Genomic DNA, 23,150 nt, shown 5'->3' with positions numbered 1-23,150 from the left:
GGCAGCTTTTTATAGATATTATCTACCATATTAGGAAGCAACTGCTCCTAAATTTGAATTGATAGTTTCTTTTTTTATTTTCTTCTTTTTATTTTTTATTTTAAAATTATTTCAAAAATCTAAATTTGTAAAACTCAAGGAAAGTAACTAATTATTAACAATACATAATTTTAATTTATAAAAATTTAAATTAAAAAAAAACTAATTGTTATCTAACCTAACTAACTTTGTCCTAAATTGCCATGTGCCCTATTGTAAAGTTGTTTAGATAAATTCGAAATACTATCAAATTTAAATCAAATTGTAATTTTGATNAATACTATCAAATTTAAATCAAATTGAAAATTTGATTTTTTTCAAATATAAAAAAATAAATAATTTTACTATTTTGTCTTAAATTTACTGTTATTTTTAATATTTGCTATTTTTGTATTATTTTCCATCAGCAAATGAACTTTTCTTTTATCTCAACACAAATATTTTTATCTATAAATTCAAAATCAGATTATTTTTTTTATTAAAAAAATATTTTGCAGTTTTGTATAGACGTAAACTACTATATTTATAGAAAAAATAAGCTACCATATCTTTAGATATAGATATAGATATAAATACATANTACTTCCATTAAATATGTTTCCATTTGTAATTCAAATTTTAATGTTGTCTTAAATTTGCCAAATGGCTTCATTTTAGCTTGCCACTTGGCTTAACCACATGCTTCACTACTCTCCTTTTAATATAATATAGAAATATAGATTTAATATAGTAATTTATCCACTATCACTAATATAATCCTTAAATGAATTAAAATTTTAAATATTGCAACAAATCAAATACTATCACATGTCTTTCACACAATCTAGTTGAAATACAATCGTTTTTTCTTTCCCAATATTATTTTTCCTTTATTACGGTTTATTTTTTTGTTACTAATAGAATTGTTAAAAAAATTGTAGTGATTCTTTTGTCTAAATTCTTATGTTTCTAATGCAATTAGTGTTGAAATTGGAGGATCACGTGAAATTTTCATTAGCTATTGTGATCCATTTGGATATTCCAATTGGATCAGAATTGCCCAATGGTTTCAAACTTAACGGACTTTATGCGCCCAAGATAATATCATTAGGACTAAATTATACATATCATCATACTTAAGGGACCATATGAGTTAAAACTGCAGTACCTGCAAATCAAGTTAAGCTCACCATTAATCCTCTGCACACACCCGCAGGTGATCTTCTCTCTCCCACCCACAATATACGTATAAATCGTTACAAGACAGAAAATTTAGAGAGAGAGAAAGAGGGTGACTCACAGCGCGCCTCAATGGAGTTTCAACTCTTTTTCAAAATTCATAGGGTTTTTACATCTTCTTCAAGATTTCAATTTTAGCGATTTTTTTCTGCTCCGAATTTCAATATTACGAATAATTCTTCTTAATCTCTTCGCATATTCTTCTTCAATTCTCGAATCTTCTGCGCTCAATTTCACCCTAATTCTGTCATAAGAAGCTTCCTGAATAAGCTATGTTTCGAGCCGCAAAACGTGAACCAGACAATATTCAAAGTAGTAATGGCGCAGCAGCTGCAGCAGGCGCTAGAAATAGCAACAATAACAGTTTGGTGGATGAAGATCACACTATTGGGCGCAGAGTTCTTCGCTCTCATTATCTCAATTTTAAGTCTCGGATTTCCGGTAACTCATTATTTACCTACATTTTGCTCCTTTTTTTTTTGTCAGGATTCAGATTTCCTACAACTCACAGTTATTTATAGTTACGAATAACTAACATTCATTTGAAAGAATGTAATCAAAGTAAAACAGTGTGCCGCTTTAATTAGTAATACTCCCAAAAAATTTGTGAACAAATTGAGTAGTTTGTTTCTCACTGAATTCATGTTATTTGTAGAGAAAATTTCTTTTTCAACTGCTTTATATTTGACTGGATTTAAGTTATATACACTAACATTATAAATAATTTTTATATTATCAGTGCATTTTAACCTTTGCTAGCAGGTTATTATAAGTTAAGTGTACTGACTGTAAATAATTTTTACCCTGAGTGCATTGTAACTTCCTATAACAGGTTATTACCCCTACTGGATTTAAGTTATAGACACTGACAACAACAATAACAAACCCAGTGAGTTCCCACAAGTGGGTTCTGGGGAAGGTAGTTTATACGCAAGCCTTACCTCTACCCTAGGAGGGCAGAGAGGCTATTTAGTATTTCCGATAGACCCTCGGCTAAAGACAAGATACAAAGAAGCAGCGTCAACAAGTGGTAACAACAACAAGATATTAAGCAAACCGAAGCAAAAGGATGCTGCAATCAAACAATAGGTAGTACCAGCAATCCAAGAATAAAGATTTAAAGAGTTACCATGCTAACACCAATGCTATCAGTCTGGGAAAGAAAAAGGGGAAAGAAAAAGGGGAACGTTTGACTGCCTGCCAACCTTCCATCCTAATTCTCGACCTCCATACCCTTCTATCAGAGGTCATGTCTCGGTAAGCTCCAGTTGTTCCATGTCCTGCCTAATCACCCCTCCCCCACCCCCCACGACAAACCTCTCCTCATTTCAACTACTTTCATCTTCTGCACATGAGAGTTCTTGACTGGCCAACACTCCGCCCTATACAACATAGTCGGTCTAACCACCACTTTGTAGAATTTAATTTTAAGTTTTAATGGCACATTTTTATCACACAAGACACCAGAAGCGAGCCTCCATTTCATCAACCTGCTCCAATACGATGTGTGATATTCTCATCAGTCTCCCGCCCAAGGTACTTGAAACTATCTCTCTTGGGGATGACCCGTGCATCAAGCCTCACATACATGTCCGCTTCCTGGGTTACGTCACCGAACTTACACTCCAAGTATTTCATCCTAGTCCTACTCAATCTGAAACCTTTAGATTTTAGGATTTGTCGCCAAAACTCCAGCCTCTCATTAACACCACCTCGCGTTTCGTCAATCAGAACTATATCATCTGCAAATAACATACACCATGACACATCCTCTTCAATGTGACGCGTCAATGCGTCCATCGCCAAGGACAACAAGAACAGACTAAGGGCTGATCGTTGGTGCAATCCCATCACAACAGGGAAGTGTTTTGAATCTCCTCCCATCGTCTTGACCCGGGTCTTAGCTCCATCGTACATGTCCTTAATCATCCTAATGTATGCTACATGAACATCTTTAGCCTCCAAACATCTCCATAGAACCTCTTTCGGGGCTTTGTCGTATGCTTTCTCTAGGTCAATGAACACTATATTCAAGTCCTTTAATTCCCTATACTGCTCCACCAATCTCCTCACAAGGTGAATGGCTTTCGTAGTCGAACGACCTGACATGCTTGGTTCTCGAAAATAGACAAACTCCTCCTCACCCTTACTTCTACCACCCTCTCCCAAATCTTCATCGTATGGCTTAACAACTTGATGCTTGTACAACAGAATTATCATACCCCACCTCTATTCTTCGGGCATTTTTTTCGTCCTAAAAATGATGCTAAATAACCCAGTGAGCCGCTCCAAGCTTGTCCTACCCGCGTTCTTTCAAAATTTCACTGGGGTTTCATCTGGCCAGTCACTTTACCCCTGCTCATCCTACGCATAGCCCCCTTGACCTCTTCAACTCTTATGCGCCTACAAAATCCAAAATCACGATAACTCTCGGAGTGCTCCTGATCACCTAGCACAATTTCCTATCCCCCTCTTCATTCAAGAGTTTATGGAAGTACAACTGTCATTGTCGCCTAATTTGTGCCTGTTCTATCAAAACTTTGCCCTCATCATTGATGCACTTCACTTGATTCAGATCACTGGCCTTCCTTTATCTCACCTTGGCTGGCTAGCCTGTACAACTTCTAGCTTGTACTTCACTTGGATAGTGTAAATATCTTTTACACCATTGATGCAATTTAACCTCTTATAGCAGGTTTACTACCCTATTTTTGCAAGTCACCAAATTAGTGTTCACTACGAAGAGTTACCTATTGTTATATGTAAACTAACCTGATGGTGTAAAAAACTTATATGCTGTCAGCACTCAGAACTTAAACCTTATTGGCCTTCTATTAGATTGATGTCATTTGTTAGCAGTCAATTCTGATGTTATGGTTTTTTCTTTTTCTTTTTGGAGTTCTAAGATTAGTTCCCCATCTGAGATATAACACGCCAACTTTGATTTTATGGTGAATATTTTGTATTACTAACGGTGATCATGATGCCATTTTAGCATGATTAGGCGTTAATATTTGTGCGTTTGTTGCAGATGAGAGAGATAATATATCACAAGTTGATTCAGATAAATTTAAGACGATAATTGAGGAAGTTGAAAGGCTACATCAGCAAGGTATTGGTTCAAGTTTTACGTTTCTGGTGCATTGATACTATGTGTAATATTATTTTGTTTCTGAATGTGGCTTACCTGCTCGGGTAATTTGTACTTTGCATGTGCAAAATTACTCTTATGTTTTTAATTCAATTGATTTTTGCTTGGTTGTGTTTTCATTGAAGTACTGTTGCAGAACTTGAAATGATCTGCAGAGTGCAGGTGCTAAATCTCTTGTTTATTTGTGAAAGAGAGAATCCATTTGAAAGTAGGTGGTTTCTTGAGTAGTTGGATTGATTGCCTTATTACTTGTTTACATAAGTATGATTGGTTCATTGTATTATTCTGTCTATCCAAAATTTATTAGTATATGATTGAGTGTAAGCTGAAAATATGTTATTTCTTTCTTTAAAAAGCTGACGGACTGTCTGGTGACTTTTTTTAAAGTTGGAGGGTGAGAAATCTGCATTTAATTGTTTTCCCTTAGGCTTTTGGGGTTTAATTAATTGTCGAGAAATGAAATAGTAGGCCTTCTTATTTCATAAAAAAAGTAGATGTTATTGTTTTAGCTTTTATAGGTTCGCAACCCCGATGATTCAGTTATACAATCATGTTTGAATTTTCTGGATTCACTTTAGAAGTTTTATTTTTCATATATAGTACAAAAACCTAGGGAACAGGTTGCCGATGCTGAGGCCTTGCTGGATATCACAAACTCGTTGGTGACGACTGTAAAGGCACATAGTAATGGAGGAGTGACCCCTTCAGATTTTGTTAGTTGTTTACTTAGGGACTTTGGCAAAGAAGGTGAATCTAGCAGTAGGACAGAAGAGGATGGAAATATACACTGGAAAGATGTTGGTCTTGCTGTCTCTCATGTTTTCAGGGGTGCTCCTGGATGCTGCACTATGTAAATTCTCAATCATCCATCTTCTTTCTTGTTATGTACCACTTTGTGTATTGAACCACATGTAATCTATATTTTTCATAGGATTGGGCCTATGAATACTGAAGTTAAGCAACGTAATCCTGTTGTTCGTAGAAAGCGTGTCATGCCAACAGAAAGTGAACGCCCTGAGGAGGTATGGCATTCTATTTACAAGCCTCTACGCATCCTGCTTATTATTTGGAGAACTTGGATAAAGAAATTGCTCCCACCTTATCAGAAGAATATATTTTAAACAATGATATTTAGAAGTGATTTAATCAGATGTTTACTGCTGGAAGAACATTTAAAGAAATCTTAAAGTCTCTAGGAGAATCGAGTCTATCTCTAAAATAGTATAAGCATTTTACTTGAATATTGTCTTGTAGATCTCTCTTTGCATTAGAGTTTCCTCATTCTGTTTTAAATGCCGAGTTGCTGACTGTAGTCACTTTTCTTTAGTTTCTTTATACCGCATAACCACTAGCTAATTTTTCCTTACTTTGGTAATATTTATTGTATCCTAAGATATCTTGATATATTTTCAGCTAAATGAAACAGTTGGCGAAGAGAAGACAGACACTGACAAGAATATGGCTACGATGTTCCAAATTTTAAGGAGGCATAAGAGTGTTAAGCTTGAAAACATAATCCTGAATAGAAGATCATTTGCACAAACAGTTGAAAATTTATTTGCCCTATCGTTTCTAATTAAAGATGGGCGGGCTGACATAACCGTTGATGACAAAGGCTGTCATAGAGTTTGTAAGTTTCTTATGCCCATAGTTGTTTGGAGTTTCAGTTTCTTCTTCTGCCTCTGCATATTTCATGACTAGACTAACTAATGATTATGCAGCACCAAGGAATGCTCCTGCTTCTAATGCAGTCCTTTCTGGGGAGGTTTCCTATATGCACTTCGTCTTTAGATTCGACTTCCTGGATTGGAAGGTACCTATCTTTCTCTCTCTCTCTCTCTCTCTCTCTCTCTCTCTCTCTCTCTCTCTCTATCTCTATCTCTATCTCTAAGCAGGATTATGGATGGTTTTTATTTTTGTTTCTGTTGATATTGAACTATTAGCACACTGAAATGACTTTCTATCTTGTACTAAAAGTATGCTTCTCACATAAGCTAATGGCCAAGGATTTGTGCTTTAACAAGCTTGTGGATGAGATCAACTTTCATTTTTGTATTATTCTGCATAATAGATGTATGGTCAGTTTTACCACATCATTATCCTGTTCTTTTCATTTCTGATGCATAACAGATTTGCTGTTTTTCATTTAGCAGCTGTCTTGTCTATGCTACTCAGCAGGTTTCCTGCTGTTTTGCGCTCATTCTTGAATCTTTTAAATGCTCATTTTAGTTCCATTACATGTAATGTGCCTTGGAGTTCTATTACTAGTCACTATGCCTCTGAATTAGTTTCTTCATATGCAGCTTATGCTGGCTTCTGTTGGTGATGGAGAAGAATTAATGCCCCACAGAAATGAAGCTGATATACCAGCCAATTCTCAGCCGGCATCAAACAATGTAGAAAATGAACGAGCTGTGTCAACAACCCCAATAAGGAAGTTATCCAGAAATCGTGGTCTGGTTTTGCAGGAGCAGACTGTAGTTGAAGACTCCCCAGAAAGTGATAATTCTGTAAGAGCTGCTGCTATTAGGAAAGGAAAGCGAAAGCTCACATAAGACTGGCTGAAGCTTATAGAACTTTGAGATGATTCAGGAAGTTCCACTGTTATTGGTTAAGTATTAGGAAATTGTTAACTTTGATCCGTTTTCCTTCCCCACCTTTTGGGCCAATAGCTCTTTGGTTAATATATTCGACATAGAGGTAACAAGCGGACATTCTTTTCCCATCTTATTTTGTTCCTTCTTGTTATTACATAGGGGGAGGGGGAAGGCTGAAACCCTCTTATCGTATGCCTACTGTAAAAATGTTTTCTTTTTGTAGTAATTGGTGACACTGCTGGTAACAAGTTGTCTCCTCCCTGAACTGTTTCTTAGAGAACTTAGTATTGACCCGCAGTATGTTTTTAATGTATATCTGGATGACCATGGTTGATGCAGAGGTTGGATAACGTTTCGTTAAAATGTACAGAACAAAAGCGATGAGATGTGCAAATTCAAAATAGTTTACAAAATTTACTTATAAATTTGCTCAAGAAACAAGTGATCTTGAAGATGTCCTCATTACGCATTGGTTGAGCTTTTGATACTTGTGGCAAATAGTCTGGCCTATCTGTAGTTCATGCATAGAGTGAAATCTACTGGATAACTTGTGTATATATTTAGACGCTAAGATTTGAGCAATGGCAGTATCAAATCAAATAAATATCCTGCACTTGAGTGTAGGTTGTGTCTCCATAAGATAATGGGCAACGGAAAACCAGAAGGACAGTTTTACTCATCGAATGCACAAGGTAATAAGCGATAAAAGTGTCAAACTCCAATTGCAAGTCTTTCCGCTAGCGAGCAGTCTTTCTGAACATATTGAATTAAATTTGAATGCAAATGGTTAATTAGCACATCGGCAAAAGGATTAAATAAATAACGAGGACCATATCCAATGCTGAGATTGCCTCCTACAAATGCAATTTCACTCATCGAAATGAAATGACCTATCTGCGGAATCTATAATAGATAACAAAACCATAAGGCGCTCTAACTCTTATTATCCTTTGGGATATCGAGACCCGAAAAAGCTGGGCTGTCAACTCCAACTCCCATTGCGTTCAGACCATTGTCAACATACACGGTGGCACCAGTAATTGCTGAAGCCAAAGTAGATGCCAGAAAAGCAGCAGTGTTCCCGACCTCCTCTGTTAGTTCCACTTTAAGGTTAGACACTCGGAAGCAATAGAAGTGCAGCATACAGTAAGATGAGAGTCGATTTAAATTCTATTCAAAGCCTCCAACCCGACACATTCACCAGTATGATTTTGAATTCAATTCAGATGAAGAGAACACAATTGACCCCCACTAGCAACATGGTGATTCTTCTTAGCATTCTCTACGGCAAATAAATATTTAAGCATCTGACTTACCGGCATATAACTCCTTTTGCAAAGGAGCATTCTCCAATGAGTAATTTATCATCATGTCAATAAAGCCAATAGCTTTTGCTGCACGACTTCCCAGTGGACCTGTAAAGCATCTACTAATTTAATTTCTGGCGATAGAATTTTAGATTTATGTGGACTGAGCACATTAGGAGGCGAAAATAGGAACGTTTGATGTGAGTCGAACACACAATAAATGATTGAACAAGTTATCCACCAAATTTATTTTATACAGCTTAGTTTGTAATGGAAATGAAGACATGTACTAACATGAAAAACATGTTCTCCCTGAAACGACAATAAATTACAAGCTTTGGCAATGCAGCATATGTTTGAAGTGGTTTGTGCAGCGAACTCCAGAGTTCAAAGATCAGCAAGTTATGAAGAAACTGAGTGTTGATGCGTACCTGCAGATATCGTGTTCACTCTGACTTTGTGCTTTCTTCCAGCTTCAAACGCCAGGACCTTCAGCAAGCATACACTACTCTTAAGCGATGCTCACAGTTGAAGCTAAAGGAAATGAGAGATGGATTATCGAAAATAAACCTAGCTACAAGCTTACTCTAGTGTCACTCTCCAAAGCAGCTTTTGCCGAACTCATACCGCCTCCATATCTGTATATCCAAGAAGAATATTAATTTAAACCTAAACTGAGAAATAAAGAAAGTTCATCCGACGTAATTAAGGAGAGTCATACCCAGGGATAATCCTTTCAGAAGCAATGTACGTTAGAGAGATTGTGGCACCGCCTACAAGGTAAGGACATAGCTGAAAGTTTCAGAGAAAATTTGTTTGATGGAACAGCACTTGATCCACTAATATTGTTTTACTAAAGTAACCAAAAATAACAGAAGGCTAGCAAGAGCTTACCTGGATTTATTATAGGAAGAAAATGCCTCAGTAGAGATATAAAGGAATAACTGGAGGCAGATACAGCTGCAAGGTATCCTTTTCTTGATGTCTCCGACAGAGGTTTGCTAACCTATAATACATTATTTAAAAATTATAGGTGTTAGAATATACTATAAGCCATGCGTATTGTTATAGTATTCTTTATAAACAATCATTTATTTACTAGGTTGCTCCTCTGCCATGTTCCCTAAAGTTTACGCGTCCTGCCGCGATCCTACCGCGGTTAGGCCAGGACCGCGGCCAAAGTGGCCTTCAGAATCTGCAGCAGTGTTCTGCCGCGGTCCTACCGCGGTTACGCCAGGACCGCGGCCAGAGTGGCCTTCAGAATCTGCAGCAGTGTTCTGAAGGCCAATTATTTATTTACTTGTTTAAATTCCATAAAGTTTCCTTTTAAATAGATCATGTATTGGTTTGTGTGTCCATTGCTTACATAGTAGATGATTTAGTGTATAGAGTTTAGCTTATACACAGAAGATTAAATCATCGGTTCTTGTAAGACATAAAAGTTAATGTTCACAATCTAATGATGGAATTGGACAAATCATCGGAATGGTTGTAGCACAAGATTAAATGTAATTTATCTTGATTATGGGAATAGGTCTAATTCCAACTTCTTGTGCTAATACATTTTGTATGTATTGAACGGATCAAGTAGAGATAAGTATTTTATACTGACTTTATAAAATAATTTCTCTAGTCCATTTAATGTACTTATACTCTTAATCCTGATATAATTATTATTAGCTGTGTATGTCACTTGTTGTTTTGATTTATTAAAAGGCGAGATTCTTTCGTGAGTCAATAAGCCTGGTAAATTGGATAACAATGATATACATTGGCGAAGTAATAATTAGTTGATAGAATCCATGTCTCGGTTTTGAGATTGATGATACTCCTTTATGAAAGCTTATAAGTTTTCATGTGTAAACCCGGCCGGTGGATTTTGTATCCGACACATGAAATAAGTTAAGTGTAAGTCTAAAGGAAGTAATCAATAAATTAAATAGTCAGTAATTTAATTTGATTGATTAGTATCTGAATTTTAACATGGGGAGTTAAATAAGGTTTTATGGAAGAATTTCGAAATTGAACTAAGGAGTGCAACTACGAATTTTTAGTGGAATAATTCGTAATTTATTATGATGGAAATTAATTTCATAATTTCGAAATTAATATCATAATAGGAAGTCTTGTTAATTAAATTCAGTGGTCCCTACTGTGCCTAAATAATAGGAAATAGTGGAAACTGTTCCTTAGTGGGAGAAGGAAACCTAACAGGTTTTGAAAACGGTTTTGACCTAAAAAAACGCAGCTATATATATGGGATATAGGGCTGGACGTTCTTGAGACGAATACACTACGGTTTCTACTAGAATTTTGCCCACCCAAAGTTCTCTATTTTCGGATATTGTTTGGGTAACACAGTAGAAGACTGTGGAAATCTGCTGAGGCGTTTGCAACTGAGGAACTGGAGAACGATATAGAGTTGTTGTGTTTACGCTTCAAGAGGTAATCCGAAAATCTCCATGTGTGCTAATTGTTTAGATTACACGTGATTATGATGCTATGTTTGCTTCCGCTGTGAAATATGATCCATCAACTGGTATCAAAGTCTACTCACGTCTAATTAAATAATTAGGATAAACCATAAGGATTAATATCATGTTCTATATGCAAGTTTTGAATTACATACAAAGTTTGTTTTTTCTGAAAACCTGCACTGTTTTGGCGTGATTATCTGTTATGAGTTGTATTGATTATTCTGAAAAATTGAAATATCCTTTTAATATTGGTGATGTTGAGTTAGAATAATCTGAAATTGAATTTTATCATGAAAAACGTAAAAACAGTTTTGGCCGAATTAAGGCAGAAAATCGGAGGTCAACTAGTTGACGAACTCCGATTGACCTGAAACTTGGCAGGTCCATGCGAAACGGCCCAGTGAGCAAATACTCATCAGCTTCGCTCATGACGTAAGCCGTTTTTTGGGCTTTCGGGGTCGTTTAGATGGTGTTTTTGCTGTTTTTTTTTTAAATTTTGAAATTTTTTTTAGTTGTTTTTTTAATTCCAGTAATTGTGGGGATCAATTCCCATGGTCTCCGGGGTTAAAAATTAGTGATATAATGTTTTTACACGTTGACGTAGGTCTTCTTCCATATCGGATAAAAACATTATGAATAATCACTAGGTTATACTAGTCATTGATTACTTGTATTTACTCTCCATCTGAGTATGCATGTTGGTTCAATGGGACTAATATATATTGAATGTTGATATTCACTTGGCTTAAATTAACAGTTTACTCTCCATCTGAGTATGAACTGTTTAAGTTTATGGGGTGGATAATCTGTCATTATATATGTATATTGCAAGAATAGCTTCTTTCACATCGAAATTTGTTGTTCAAGGTGCATAGATTGTATATATAGTGTGTTTTGAATTTTAATATTCAATAATACAAACTGATTTGATCTATTGAAATATTTAATGTCTCCCAGATTGACAATGACTGCTTTCAATCCCCTTACTGCCATTCTTACTCAAAACAAACTTGAGGGTCCGAATTATGTTGATTGGAAACGAAATTTGGATATTGTTCTACTTGCTGAAGAGTACAAATTTGTGCTCGATGAGGTGTGTCCAGAAAAACCCGGAGATGATGCCACAGATGATGAACAAAAGGCTTACCAGAAATGGATTAAGGCTGATGAGATGGCGCGATGTTACATTTTGGCATCCATGTCAAATGTTCTGCAACATCAGCATCATTCGATGGAGTCTACTTATGACATTCTGGAAAATCTCAAAGAAATGTTTGGAGATCAGAATCGTGCGGCTAAGCAGACTGCCATGAAAGCCCTTCTGAATACCAAAATGGTTGAATGTTCATCGGTCAGGGACCATGTTCTGAAGATGATGAGTCTTCTGAATGAACTGGAGGTCCTTGGAGCTAACATTGATAAGGACACGCAGGTTGAAATGATCCTGCAGACTTTGCCCGACAGTTTTCAGCAGTTTCGCCTGAATTATAACATGAACAAAATGGATTTGTCCCTTGCGAAATTGCTGAATGAGCTGCAGTCGGCAGAGACTATTATCAAGTCACAAGCTCCTCCTGTGGCGTTGAATTTTGAGGCAGGTTCTTCTTCTAAGCCGAGAGGCGGGCAGAAAAAGAAAAAGGCTCAAAAACCCTCTGTTGGTGGCGCGACTGCTGGTGTGAAAAAGGCTAAGGGCAAATGTTATCATTGCAAGCAGCCTGGGCATCATAAGAAGCAGTGTCCAACTTATCTGGCCAAGCTGAAAAATAAACCAGGTGATTTACATCTACTTGTCGTTGAAACATTTTTAACGGCTGTTTCTACCATGTCATGGTGTGTAGATTCGGGAGCCACTAATCATATCTGCACTTATTTGCAGGGGTTTCAGGTAACGCAGCGGCTAAGTAGAGGAGAAATCAATGTTTATCAAGCAGACGGTTCAGCAACCCCAGCTTTAGCATTAGGAAATATTAGTATTTCGTTTGGTAGTGGTAGAGTTTTAGCTTTGAAAGACACATTATATGTACCTTCAGTTGGAAGGAATTTAATTTCGGTTTCTAGCGCTATGAGAGATGGTTATGATTTTAATTGTCATGACATTGATAAATGTGTTATTACTCATAATAAACATTATCTCTCTTCGGCTACATTGATTGATGGTCTTTTTGTAGTTGACTCTATACCTAAACCGTTACACTCTAAAGAACTGAATTATATTGATTTACCAAATAAGAAAAAACGTTCTCCTGAATTGAGTGAAACATATTTGTGGCACTTGCGTTTGGGTCATATAAATCTAAACAGAATTTCAAGGTTGGTCAAGGATGGACCTTTAAGTTTATTGAAAGTGGAGGCACTACCAACATGTGAATCCTGTTTAGAAGGAAAAATGACAAAACAAAATTTCCCCTCAAAAGGAAATCGAGCAAGTGATAAATTTGAATTAATTCATTTTGATTTGTGTGGTCCAATGAACGTCCAGGCAAGAGGTGGTTTTGAGTATTTTGTGACTTTCACTGATGATTACTCAAAATATGGATATGTCTATTTGTTGCGTCGTAAGTCTGAATGCTTTGAAAAATTCAAGGAATTTAAGGTTGAGACTGAAAAACGACTTAATAAACATATCAAAACATTACGATTTGATCGTGTGGGGAATACCTCTCTGCGGAATTCATTGGTTATCTATTAGAATGTGGGATAACATCTCAATTGTCTGCACCTGGAATACCACAATAGAATGGTGTAGCTGAAAGGAGAAATAGGACTCTTATGGAAATGGTTAGATCAATGATGAGTTATTCCAGTTTGCCAGCGTCTTTTTGGGGACATGCCTTAGAAACAGCAAATTACATTCTGAATTTAGTTCCTTCAAAGTCAGTACCTTTGACCCCTACGGAATTGTGGACTGGGCGCAAGCCTAGTTTGCGGCATATTAGAGTTTGAGGTTGTCCGGCACATGTGCTAAAAGGGAAAACGGATAAATTGGAGGCAAGAACAGATGTATGCGTGTTTGTAGGCTATCCAAAAGGAACGAAAGGTGGTTTATTCTATTGTCCTCAAGAAAAGAAGGTAATTGTTAGCACAAATGCCAAGTTTCTTGAAGAGGACTATTTGATAAATCATGTTCCTAAAAGTAAAATCATTTTACAGGAACTAAGCGAAGGAATTTAAACTCAGTCATCTAATAAACAAAACGACCATATACAAAACCCCGAAGTCGGATTTGACATACCATTGCATTTTAGTAGTGGGAGAAATGTCAATAGACTTAATGTCCCGCAAGAACAAGTGCCCGAAGTCATACCACCACAAAGTAGTGGGAGTTATGTAGAGCAAACTGCACAACAGGAAGAAGTCGTTGATATCCCTTTAGATAGCATGGAGACTCAGGTTCCTGATGAGATTGTGGTTCAACCACAGAATCAAAATGGTGTAGTTGCAAGTGATGTAGTGCGTAGTCGTAGTGGGAGAGTAATAAGACAGCCAGTTCGTTATACGCTCTTAGGAGAATCATATGATAGGATCCCTGAGGAGCATACTTCAGAACCTGTCAATTACGACCAAGCACTACATGATAAATATGCCGATAAGTGGGTTGCCGCTATGAAATCAGAGATGGGGTCAATGTACTCTAATCAAGTCTGGGATCTTGTAGAACCACGTGATGGGGTTAAACCCATTAGATGCAAGTGGATCTATAAGAAAAAGAGAGGTGTAGATGGAAAAGTGCAAACTTTTAAAGCAAGGCTTGTAGCGAAAGGGTTCACTCAGAAAGAAGGGATCGATTATGAGGAAACCTTCTCGTCGGTAGCCATGCTTAAGTCTATAAGGATTCTCTTATCCATTGCTGCTCATTATGATTATAAGATTTGGCAAATGTGTCACGCCCCAAATTCGAGGGACATGACCGGCGCCCGACCGGGTAGCCCCAGCCAAGCGAACCTGAATGCCTTTCCTAACCCACATATTACCCCATGTTTTCCTTACTCAATTATTCCAAGAATTTACCAAATAATTAATTAAGAACACTTTTTAATTTACAAAACACATACATACTTACATAATAGTAATGAAATCACCCACTCGTTACAAATGTATGAAAACACGGATCTATACAAGTTTCTAACCCACATCTACTGTCTACGGAGCCTCTAATAGTACAACAGGATAATACAGTATTTGCCGGTAACAAGGCTCCGGCTATACCTTACACAAAATCAAAAATAAAACTCCGAAAACAAGCGGCCTGAGCCACGCAGGGCCCCGAGAGGAAAGGGGCTCACCAAAAAGCTGATGGAGGACGAAGGGGAGCTACGATCGGTGGACTGGAGTACCTGCTACGGATCCACCTACAATCATAACACGAATGTAGCGCCCCCGGCAAAAGGGACGCCAGTACATTTGAATTGTACTGGTATGTATGAACAAACTTTGCTCCAAGTAAACTCGAACCATAAGCAAGTAAGTAGCAGTAATAAAAGCGACAATCAAATCCACAAGAAGGGAACAATTAAGCCAACAAGTATACAATCTCTCCTCCATAAACAAGCATGTAATTGTAATGGAAATAACAATCAAATCCACAAAGAAAGAGCAATCAAACCAACAAGTTTGCAATCTCTCCTGTTTCCCCTTCCACATTTCCACATCAATAATTTCACAATTTGTTCATAGTTCATTTCAATAGCGATTTCGATCGCTTTCCAACCTTATTACCTCGGCCACCCTTATTACCTCGGCCACCCTTATCACCACAACCCACACCTTATTTCTTCGTGTTGCGGCGCGCAACCCGATCCCACCGAACAATCACAATTCACAAACAACACAACAACAATAATCCTCAAGAAACAACAACAACAACAATTTACAAAGAATAACAACAACAATCCTCAAGAAACAACAACAATGATTTACATGAACTTCCATAGCCATCAATACCATTTTCATGTATTCCACTACTCATATGCATTAATAGGTCACAACGATAATTTCCCACGACAAACCACATATGTTACTACCACGGTCTTTCCGATCACATCAATTCCCATTTCCTTCCATTACTTGTTTCACAGTTCTTACCACATAGTACATTCACAATCGCAAACTTGGTTTATTTCTAATTACTTGCATCAATATAGCGAAGGCACAACCACAATCACTCAACCATACCAATCACAGGAATTTCACAAACAAATCACGTAGAAATCACATACCAAGCACTCAAACACCCAAACAAGGCGATTTTACAAGTTCAAAGTTAGCCATACATACCCGGAGCCGAATTCCCTTTTAACTTCTATTTCCAATTCACCAAATGGTCTGGCAACGTCAATCTAGTGCACAAGTTAACGCGTATGACCTAGAAAAGAAGTTCACAATTCTATTCAAACTTATTTAGGTGACCAACCCATCTTTGTACCATCTTTTACTCCTACCCAATTACTCTCACTAGGTTTTAGGTTATAGAATGACATGCATGTATGAGTTCAACCACCATTTTCAAAAATCAATGCATGAGACTCTCCCCCCCCCCCCCAGTTTAAACCAGAAATTCAGTGAAAAGGGTTAGGGATGTTACCTGCAAGAAAAGGGGGATGAAGATAAGCTTGAAATTTCCCGGCCCGGATGGCTTTGAAGAATCAAATTTGGAGAAGATGACTCTCTCTCTCAAGACTCTCTCTTCCTCTCTCTTATTTTGTGCAGAGGGCCGTTAAAAATGAGGGGCTGGGGGTATTTTATTAAAAAGGGGGATCGGGTATAAAATTTAGAAAATAGAAGCCCGAGCAAGATCTGCGGTCGCATTCTGCGATCGCAGAACTGAAATGCGGTCCGCAGATTGGACCGCAGAATTGCTCCCAAAACTCTGATGATTCTGTTTGGGTCTGCGACAGGAATGCGGTCCGTATTACTGTTATGCGGTCGCATTGTGCACCGCAGAACTGACCTTCACAAATCCTTGAGAAACTTATGCGATGATTATGCGGTCCGCATATTGGTTATGCGATCGCATAATAGACATCATTTTCAACATTAATTTTGACAACTCTTCTGTTTCACTCTGCGGTAGGAATGCGGTCCGCATACTAGATCTGCAACCGCATTCTGGGCCGCAGAATGGCATTTTCTGAAAAAATTGATTCTTTTGATATTTTTACAAGCTTAGATCAATACCAAGGGTCTGAACCGCGGCTTCCTAACACATATTCGGAGTCGACACCACAAGATACTAGGTTTTGAGCCAAAAATTTTACGGGCCTCACAAAATGGATGTCAAGACAGCCTTTCTTAATGGAAGTCTTGATGAGTGCATCTATATGATGCAACTAGACGGTTTCGTGGAAAGTGGCAAGGAACACATGTTGTGTAAACCTAAAAGGTCCATTTATGGACTGAAACAGGCATCTAGGGCATGGAACACTTGTTTTGACAAGGCGATTAAAAAATTTGGTTTTGATCAGTGTCTCATCGAGTCTTGTGTATACAAAAAGTGGGATGGGGACAAAGTGGCATTTCTGATCTTATATGTAGATGACATACTGCTCATAGGAAATAATGTGGGCATGTTGAATTCAGTTAAGCAGTGGTTGTCTACACATTTTGATATGAAAGATTTGGGAGAAGCGGCTCATATCCTTGGGATCAAACTCTTGCGAGATCACAAGAAAAGGATATTAAGCTTGTCCCAAAGTCTTTATATTGATACAATACTCTCCAGGTTTAGCATGCATGATTCCAAGAAAGGATTTCTTCCTTTCAGACATGGAATTTCTATATCTAAAGATCAGTCTCCTAAGACTGATGAAGAGATAGAAAAGATGAAGGCGGTCCCTTATGCATCAGCTGTGGGGAGCCTCATGTATGTTATGTTATGCACTAGGCCTGATATCTGCTTTGTCGTTGGCGTTGTTAGCAGATTTCAGTTTAATCCTAGGAAAGAGCATTGGACAGCGGTTAAACATATAATCAAGTACCTGAAAAGGACTAGGGATTACATGTTGATCTACCATTCGGATGACCTTGTACCTATTGGGTATACTGATTCGTATTTCCAATCAGACAGAGATTCTAGAAAGTCTACCTCAGGTAATGTGTTTACTCTTGGAGGTGGAGCCATAAGTTGGAGGAGTATCAAGCAAACTTGTGTTGCTAATTCCACCATGGAAGCAGAATATGTGGCAGCTTCTGAGGCAGCCAAAGAGGCAGTTTGGCTCGGTAACTTCCTGAGAGAGTTGGGTGTGGTTCCCTCGATTCAAGCGCCAATTACACTTCACTATGATAATAGTGGTGCGGTTGCAAATTCAAAGGAGCCACGAAGCCATAAAAGGGCAGAACACATTGAGCGTAAATATCATTTAATTCGTGATATAGTGCAGAGAGGGGATGTAGTGGTCACCAAGATTGCGTCAGAGAACAACTTGGCGGATCCGTTTACTAAGAGCTTACCACAGAAGACTTTTGATAATCATGTAGAAGGAATGGGTGTCAAAATTGTACACGCATGGTTATTAGTCTAAGTGGGAGATTGTTAGAATATACTGTAAGCCATGCGTATTGATATAGTATTCTTTATAAATAATTATTTATTTACTTGTTTGCTCCTCTGCCATGGTCAGCCATAGTGTTGGCCCAAGTTCAGATGAAGTTTTGAAGATTGACAAAATGAACTCAGTCATGAACCAGGTCCATCATGTGAGACACAGTGTTGATATGCTTGCACATGTGACATACGCGTGAAGAAGATAAGTTCTCAAGGATAAGCAACAATATCTTCTGAATTGATCGAAAAGATTGCATACAGGATAAGGAGTTGAAGTCTCCTTATGAAAAGAGAAGTATATCCGGATCAAGGATATGTATTAGGAGTTAGAGTTGTTCTTGGACTCGAATTGTCAAAGGATCCACAATTCGAGTTCTTATCAAACTCTGATTACTAACTCTATAAATATAACGATTGTTCTCTTTTACAGGTGATTGGACATAAGCAAAAGTTAAGCATATTTAAGAGCAAAAAAATCAAGTCTGATTTGCAAGCAACATATGCGAGATAAAAGTGTGCACGTATGAAGCTACATGAACTAAGATAGAAGAACCAGTTTCATCATTGTGTTTATTCTAGGTCTAGTTCAATTGTAGTAGGTTTTCATATTGTACCTTTCAGCTTTCATAGAAGCAATTGTAATAGGTATATTGAGTATTCAAGTTAGAGTTAACTTGAAAGTGTCGCAACAGTTGAGGCTGTGTGCTACACTAGGATTAGAGTTAATCCTTAGGTTTACAAAGAGTTTTGTAAATGCAGTTTTTGGCTCAGTGATTTTAGTGAAGTTTGGGAAAATCCTACTGAGTAGTAGGTCATGGTTTTTTCACCTTTTGAGCCAGGTGTTTTCCACGTAAAAATCTCTGTGCACTTTACTTTCAGCATTTATTATTCCGCAAACTGCTGTAGTTAGAACACTTAGAAGAACCAGGTTCTTCTAACGTGAAAATTAGGTACCACACAAATCACCCCCCCTCTTGTGTGGTATTGACGTTTATAACATCAGATATGAATATTGAAAGTATATGAATGACTTGATTCATTGAGGAGCGTCGGCTCCAATTGTAGAACGAATTGCGAAAGTATAAGTGATAATTGAACCTCTGGAGCATCTGCTCGGGTTGTGAAAAAGAATTTTGAAGTAAAAGCGAGAAAGAGGAGAGATCATTATGTTGCCCTCTTGGCGGGCCATTGTTGGGTTGTGATTCCTCTACATTGTGTTCTTAACGGATACTAGGGTCGCTCAGGTTAATGTTTCCTTGTGTCATATGATGACTATAGTTATAGATGGGTTGGTTGGGTGTGGTAGTCGGTTAGATATAGCTGAGGTGGTCAAGTGTGGTAATAGGTTTGTTATAGCTGTGGTAGTTAGATGTTGGAACTAATGTGGTGGTTAGATGTTGGAACTAATGTGATTATAGTAATCCCCTTGCCAGAATATTTGAGATGATGTTTTGTTCCCTTACTGGAAGTCGTTATATTGTTGTTTGTGACGGAATATGAGATAAGAAATTTCTTGGAGCTTGGGCTCCAGTGATATCGTGAGATAAGAAAAGTAAGAAAGAGAAAACGTTGTTGATTATTTCCTTGCCGGGACGTCTGGTTGAACTTGTTGGATTCTTTCCCTTGCCGGGATGTTTGTCAAATGTTTACTTATTTTTATGCCCCTTAATTGTGATTGTTGTTTGGGGAGTCGGACTGTTAAATGATATTGAGGGTCGGGTTGCACGCCGCAACAATGATATTGAGGATCGGGTTGCACGCCGCAACAGTAAAAGGTGAGGATCGGGTTGCGCGCCGCAACAATGATACATGACAAATGATATGGGTCGGGTTGCACGCCGCAACAGTGGTATTTGTGGAGCGGGTTGCACGCCGCAATAATAGTAATTATGGAGCGGGTTGCACGCCGCAACAGCTATTGAGGCTATGTGTTGGTATTTGAGTATTGATTCCTTGTTCATTGGGAACCTAAGCTGTTTTAGTTGTTACTCTGGATTGCTGTTAATATTGTATCTCCCCTTAGCATATCTCCCCTCCCATGTTTTTAATTACTTGGTATTCGATTTCCGCTGTAGATTTATAACTGCATAAGTTTATGTGATGTCCAGTCTAGCCTCGTCACTACTTCGTCGGGGTTAGGCTAGACACTTACCAGCACATGGGGTCGGTTGTGCTGATGCTACACTTATGTGCATTTTTGCACAGGTCCAGGTTTTGAGGAGCAGCAGCAGCAATAGTTCGGGAGCAGACTTTCCTAGTCACGAGACTGAGGTAGCCTTGCAGGCGTCCACAGGCCCGGCGTCTCTTCTTTATGTTTCCTTTTGACTGTTGCCTCATTGTTTTCGAGACAGACAGCTGTTATATTTCTTTCAGACCTTTGTATTTAGTTTATTCTTAGTGGTTCTTGAGTAACGTGACACCAAATCTTGGGTAGAGGCTATTGTTGACTATTCCGCGTTTTGATTCAGACTTATAAATTAGACTTCCGCTATTATTATTATTATTAAATTCCATATTTCTTATTGATGCTATAGATTGTTAACAGATTTATTTATTAACGAAAGGTAAATAATTTGGCTTGCCTAGCTACCACGAGTAGGCGCCATCACGATCCCGATGGTGGAAAATCCGGGTCGTGACATATAGACAGCTTAGTGTGATCTTTTACATAAATAGATAGCAGGGTGAAGTGCAGGTGAGGATCTTGACTCACTAGCAGTATCGACCAAGAGCAAATTAAACCTTATTGCTCCAGTTTTTATACCTAGAAATTCTCCAACTAGAAGCTTAAATCAAGCTACAGCAACATCTACAAGGCAGACCATTCCAGCTGCAAGTAATGCAGGTGCTCGAGAAGTCACAACACCAAATCTGGGCAGCTGGTGACCAGAAATCCAGTTATTTCAGAGGAGGAGAGAAAGATTTTGGATGCAATGGTAAGTTCCACGCCTATAAATCCTACTACGCTTATCACAGGTCCTATAAGTAAGAGCAAGAACAAATTGCAAAGCATAGGACAACAACAAAGTAAGGCAGTGATGACAATGTTATTGATCCAGGGGAAACAAGTATAGATGATAATAATAATAATAATTACATACCCTCACAAAATCCACTAATTTCTTCTTTTTCTCTTTGTCAAAATTTCTCCAATCATCTACATGAAGAGGTGTTAGCTCTGGTGTTCTGGAAACAATTCCTAGAAAGCTAGCAAGCTTTCGACCCTCTTTCCCAATAGCTTGGTTACGATTATGAAACAGCACATCAACTGTCTTCCCCGGCGGAAGTTTCCAAATATCTTTTAGTAAAGTAGGCCCACGAACCTTTCTTGGCTCCGAATTACCTAGAATGTAAGACTCGAAGGTCATCAAATGACAAAAACTTATATGGATAAGCACTTGAGAGATGCTCTAAATCTTAAATAATAGCATCATGATAAAATAACAGAAAGCAAAAAAAATATATGTTTCAATGGACAATGCCAGCTCTAGCAAGAAGTGGTGTTGGAATTCAATATTGCACCTAACTAGTGGACCACCAGAAGATCATAATCAAGTAACTTTGTTTCTGAACCTCGACGTTTTTCAGGTGGCAGACTCAAATTATAAAGAAAGGCCTTTTGTAGTTTTTTGAGAAATATAACTTTGAAAAAGAAAGAATTAGATACTCTTAAGTGTCCAACAAAGTGTCAACAGCACAGGATGTACAAACAATGGAACTTTTCACTTACAGTAAAAACAACTGTACCATCCAACAATTCTTAGAACAAACAGATGGCTAGGGAAGCATAACTAGTTATACAATATAAACTAGTTAGGGTAACCAAAGTTTTCACATAACTATGATTTGAAAACAATCACAAAGAAAAGTATTACCTGATTCATCATCATTATGTTGATGCTCAGTGCCACCAGCAGAACTATTCAACTCATTAGATCGATCATCATGTGCTTGATCTTCAGAGCAGTTCCGATTATCCATCAACTGCTCAATATAAGGTTGGATTGCAGAGTGGTTTTGACCATCCATCAAATGCTCAATAAAAGGTCGCGCATCTTCATCATCATCTTGTTCAATTATCAATCGATTGCGACCTCTAGTTCGCATAGTTCCTTCTCCAAAATGAATAAATTATTTAGATGTATTAAGTTATACTAGTACCAATTAACTCCAACAAATCAGTAGATCAAATGCAAAACAGGAGGAAGCATCAACCTAATTTAGAGATAAGAGTTATTGATGCATTAGGAAAAATAATTATCCAGTTGATAATACCACCTTAGAATATAACAATTAAATAGATACATAAGCAAAATATAAGTAAAAAATAGCATAACAAATCAAATCAAACACCAATATTCAAATTTCTGAATTAAAAAAATATCAAAACCTTAGAAGTTCTTAAATAACACTTGCAAGAAAAATATTCTATAAGTTTCACCTATTCTATTCAGAATCACATTCGTTTTCAATGTCATTTCCTCCCTCAACATTAGCTTCACCGTCATTTTCAATATCAATTACTATCCCATCGACACCACTCTTACCCAATCATTGTACTCATCTTCCATACACGAGCATTTTCTAAAAGAGCCACGTCAGTGGCATCACTTTGCATTGATGACTCAAACTGCACACTATTTTCCTCTCCCATATTAAAAATATCTCAAGGTTTAATTAACCTAGGGACAAACCATTCATCATCTTCAGGATCTTGTACAAATATAACTTGTTGAGCTTGTTCTGCAAAAATAAAGGGCTCATGATGTTCTCGATCGCCAGAGTCTGTTAGGCGTGAGAAATTCACAAGTGTGAACCCCA

General features: G+C 37.7%; 3 protein-coding genes across 3 annotated transcripts; 2 read left to right on the top strand and 1 right to left on the bottom strand.

Annotated features, from left to right (window-relative positions):
* Nucleotides 1-1,273: 1,273 nt before the first annotated feature.
* LOC109236487 (non-structural maintenance of chromosomes element 4 homolog A-like) lies at nucleotides 1,274-7,318 on the top strand. Its single transcript, XM_019402673.1, has 7 exons — nucleotides 1,274-1,698; nucleotides 4,289-4,369; nucleotides 5,009-5,258; nucleotides 5,340-5,430; nucleotides 5,822-6,038; nucleotides 6,130-6,221; nucleotides 6,712-7,318. Exons 1-7 carry the CDS (start codon nucleotides 1,530-1,532, stop codon nucleotides 6,961-6,963), a joined length of 1,152 nt encoding a protein of 383 aa, XP_019258218.1. The 5' UTR covers nucleotides 1,274-1,529; the 3' UTR covers nucleotides 6,964-7,318.
* A 383-nt stretch (nucleotides 7,319-7,701) lies between these two features.
* LOC109236471 (enoyl-[acyl-carrier-protein] reductase [NADH], chloroplastic-like) lies at nucleotides 7,702-11,218 on the bottom strand. Its single transcript, XM_019402654.1, has 7 exons — nucleotides 11,147-11,218; nucleotides 9,207-9,318; nucleotides 9,034-9,085; nucleotides 8,899-8,950; nucleotides 8,744-8,801; nucleotides 8,322-8,420; nucleotides 7,702-8,096 (listed from the first exon to the last, which is right to left on the bottom strand). The coding sequence occupies exons 1-7, from the start codon at nucleotides 11,216-11,218 to the stop codon at nucleotides 7,939-7,941; spliced, it is 603 nt and encodes a 200-aa protein (XP_019258199.1). The 3' UTR covers nucleotides 7,702-7,938.
* Nucleotides 11,219-11,753: 535 nt separating this feature from the next.
* LOC109236470 lies at nucleotides 11,754-12,509 on the top strand (the record flags this gene model as incomplete). The annotated part of the gene is made up of 1 exon (XM_019402653.1): nucleotides 11,754-12,509. A coding segment is annotated over exon 1 (756 nt), but the record flags the coding sequence as incomplete, so codon positions are not given.
* Nucleotides 12,510-23,150: the final 10,641 nt, after the last annotated feature.

Source organism: Nicotiana attenuata, unplaced genomic scaffold (genome assembly GCF_001879085.1).
Source record: "Nicotiana attenuata strain UT unplaced genomic scaffold, NIATTr2, whole genome shotgun sequence".
Classification (NCBI taxonomy): Eukaryota; Viridiplantae; Streptophyta; class Magnoliopsida; order Solanales; family Solanaceae; genus Nicotiana; species Nicotiana attenuata.
The sequence above is the reverse complement of the archived record's forward strand: the minus strand, read 5'-3'. Positions and strand labels throughout refer to the sequence as shown.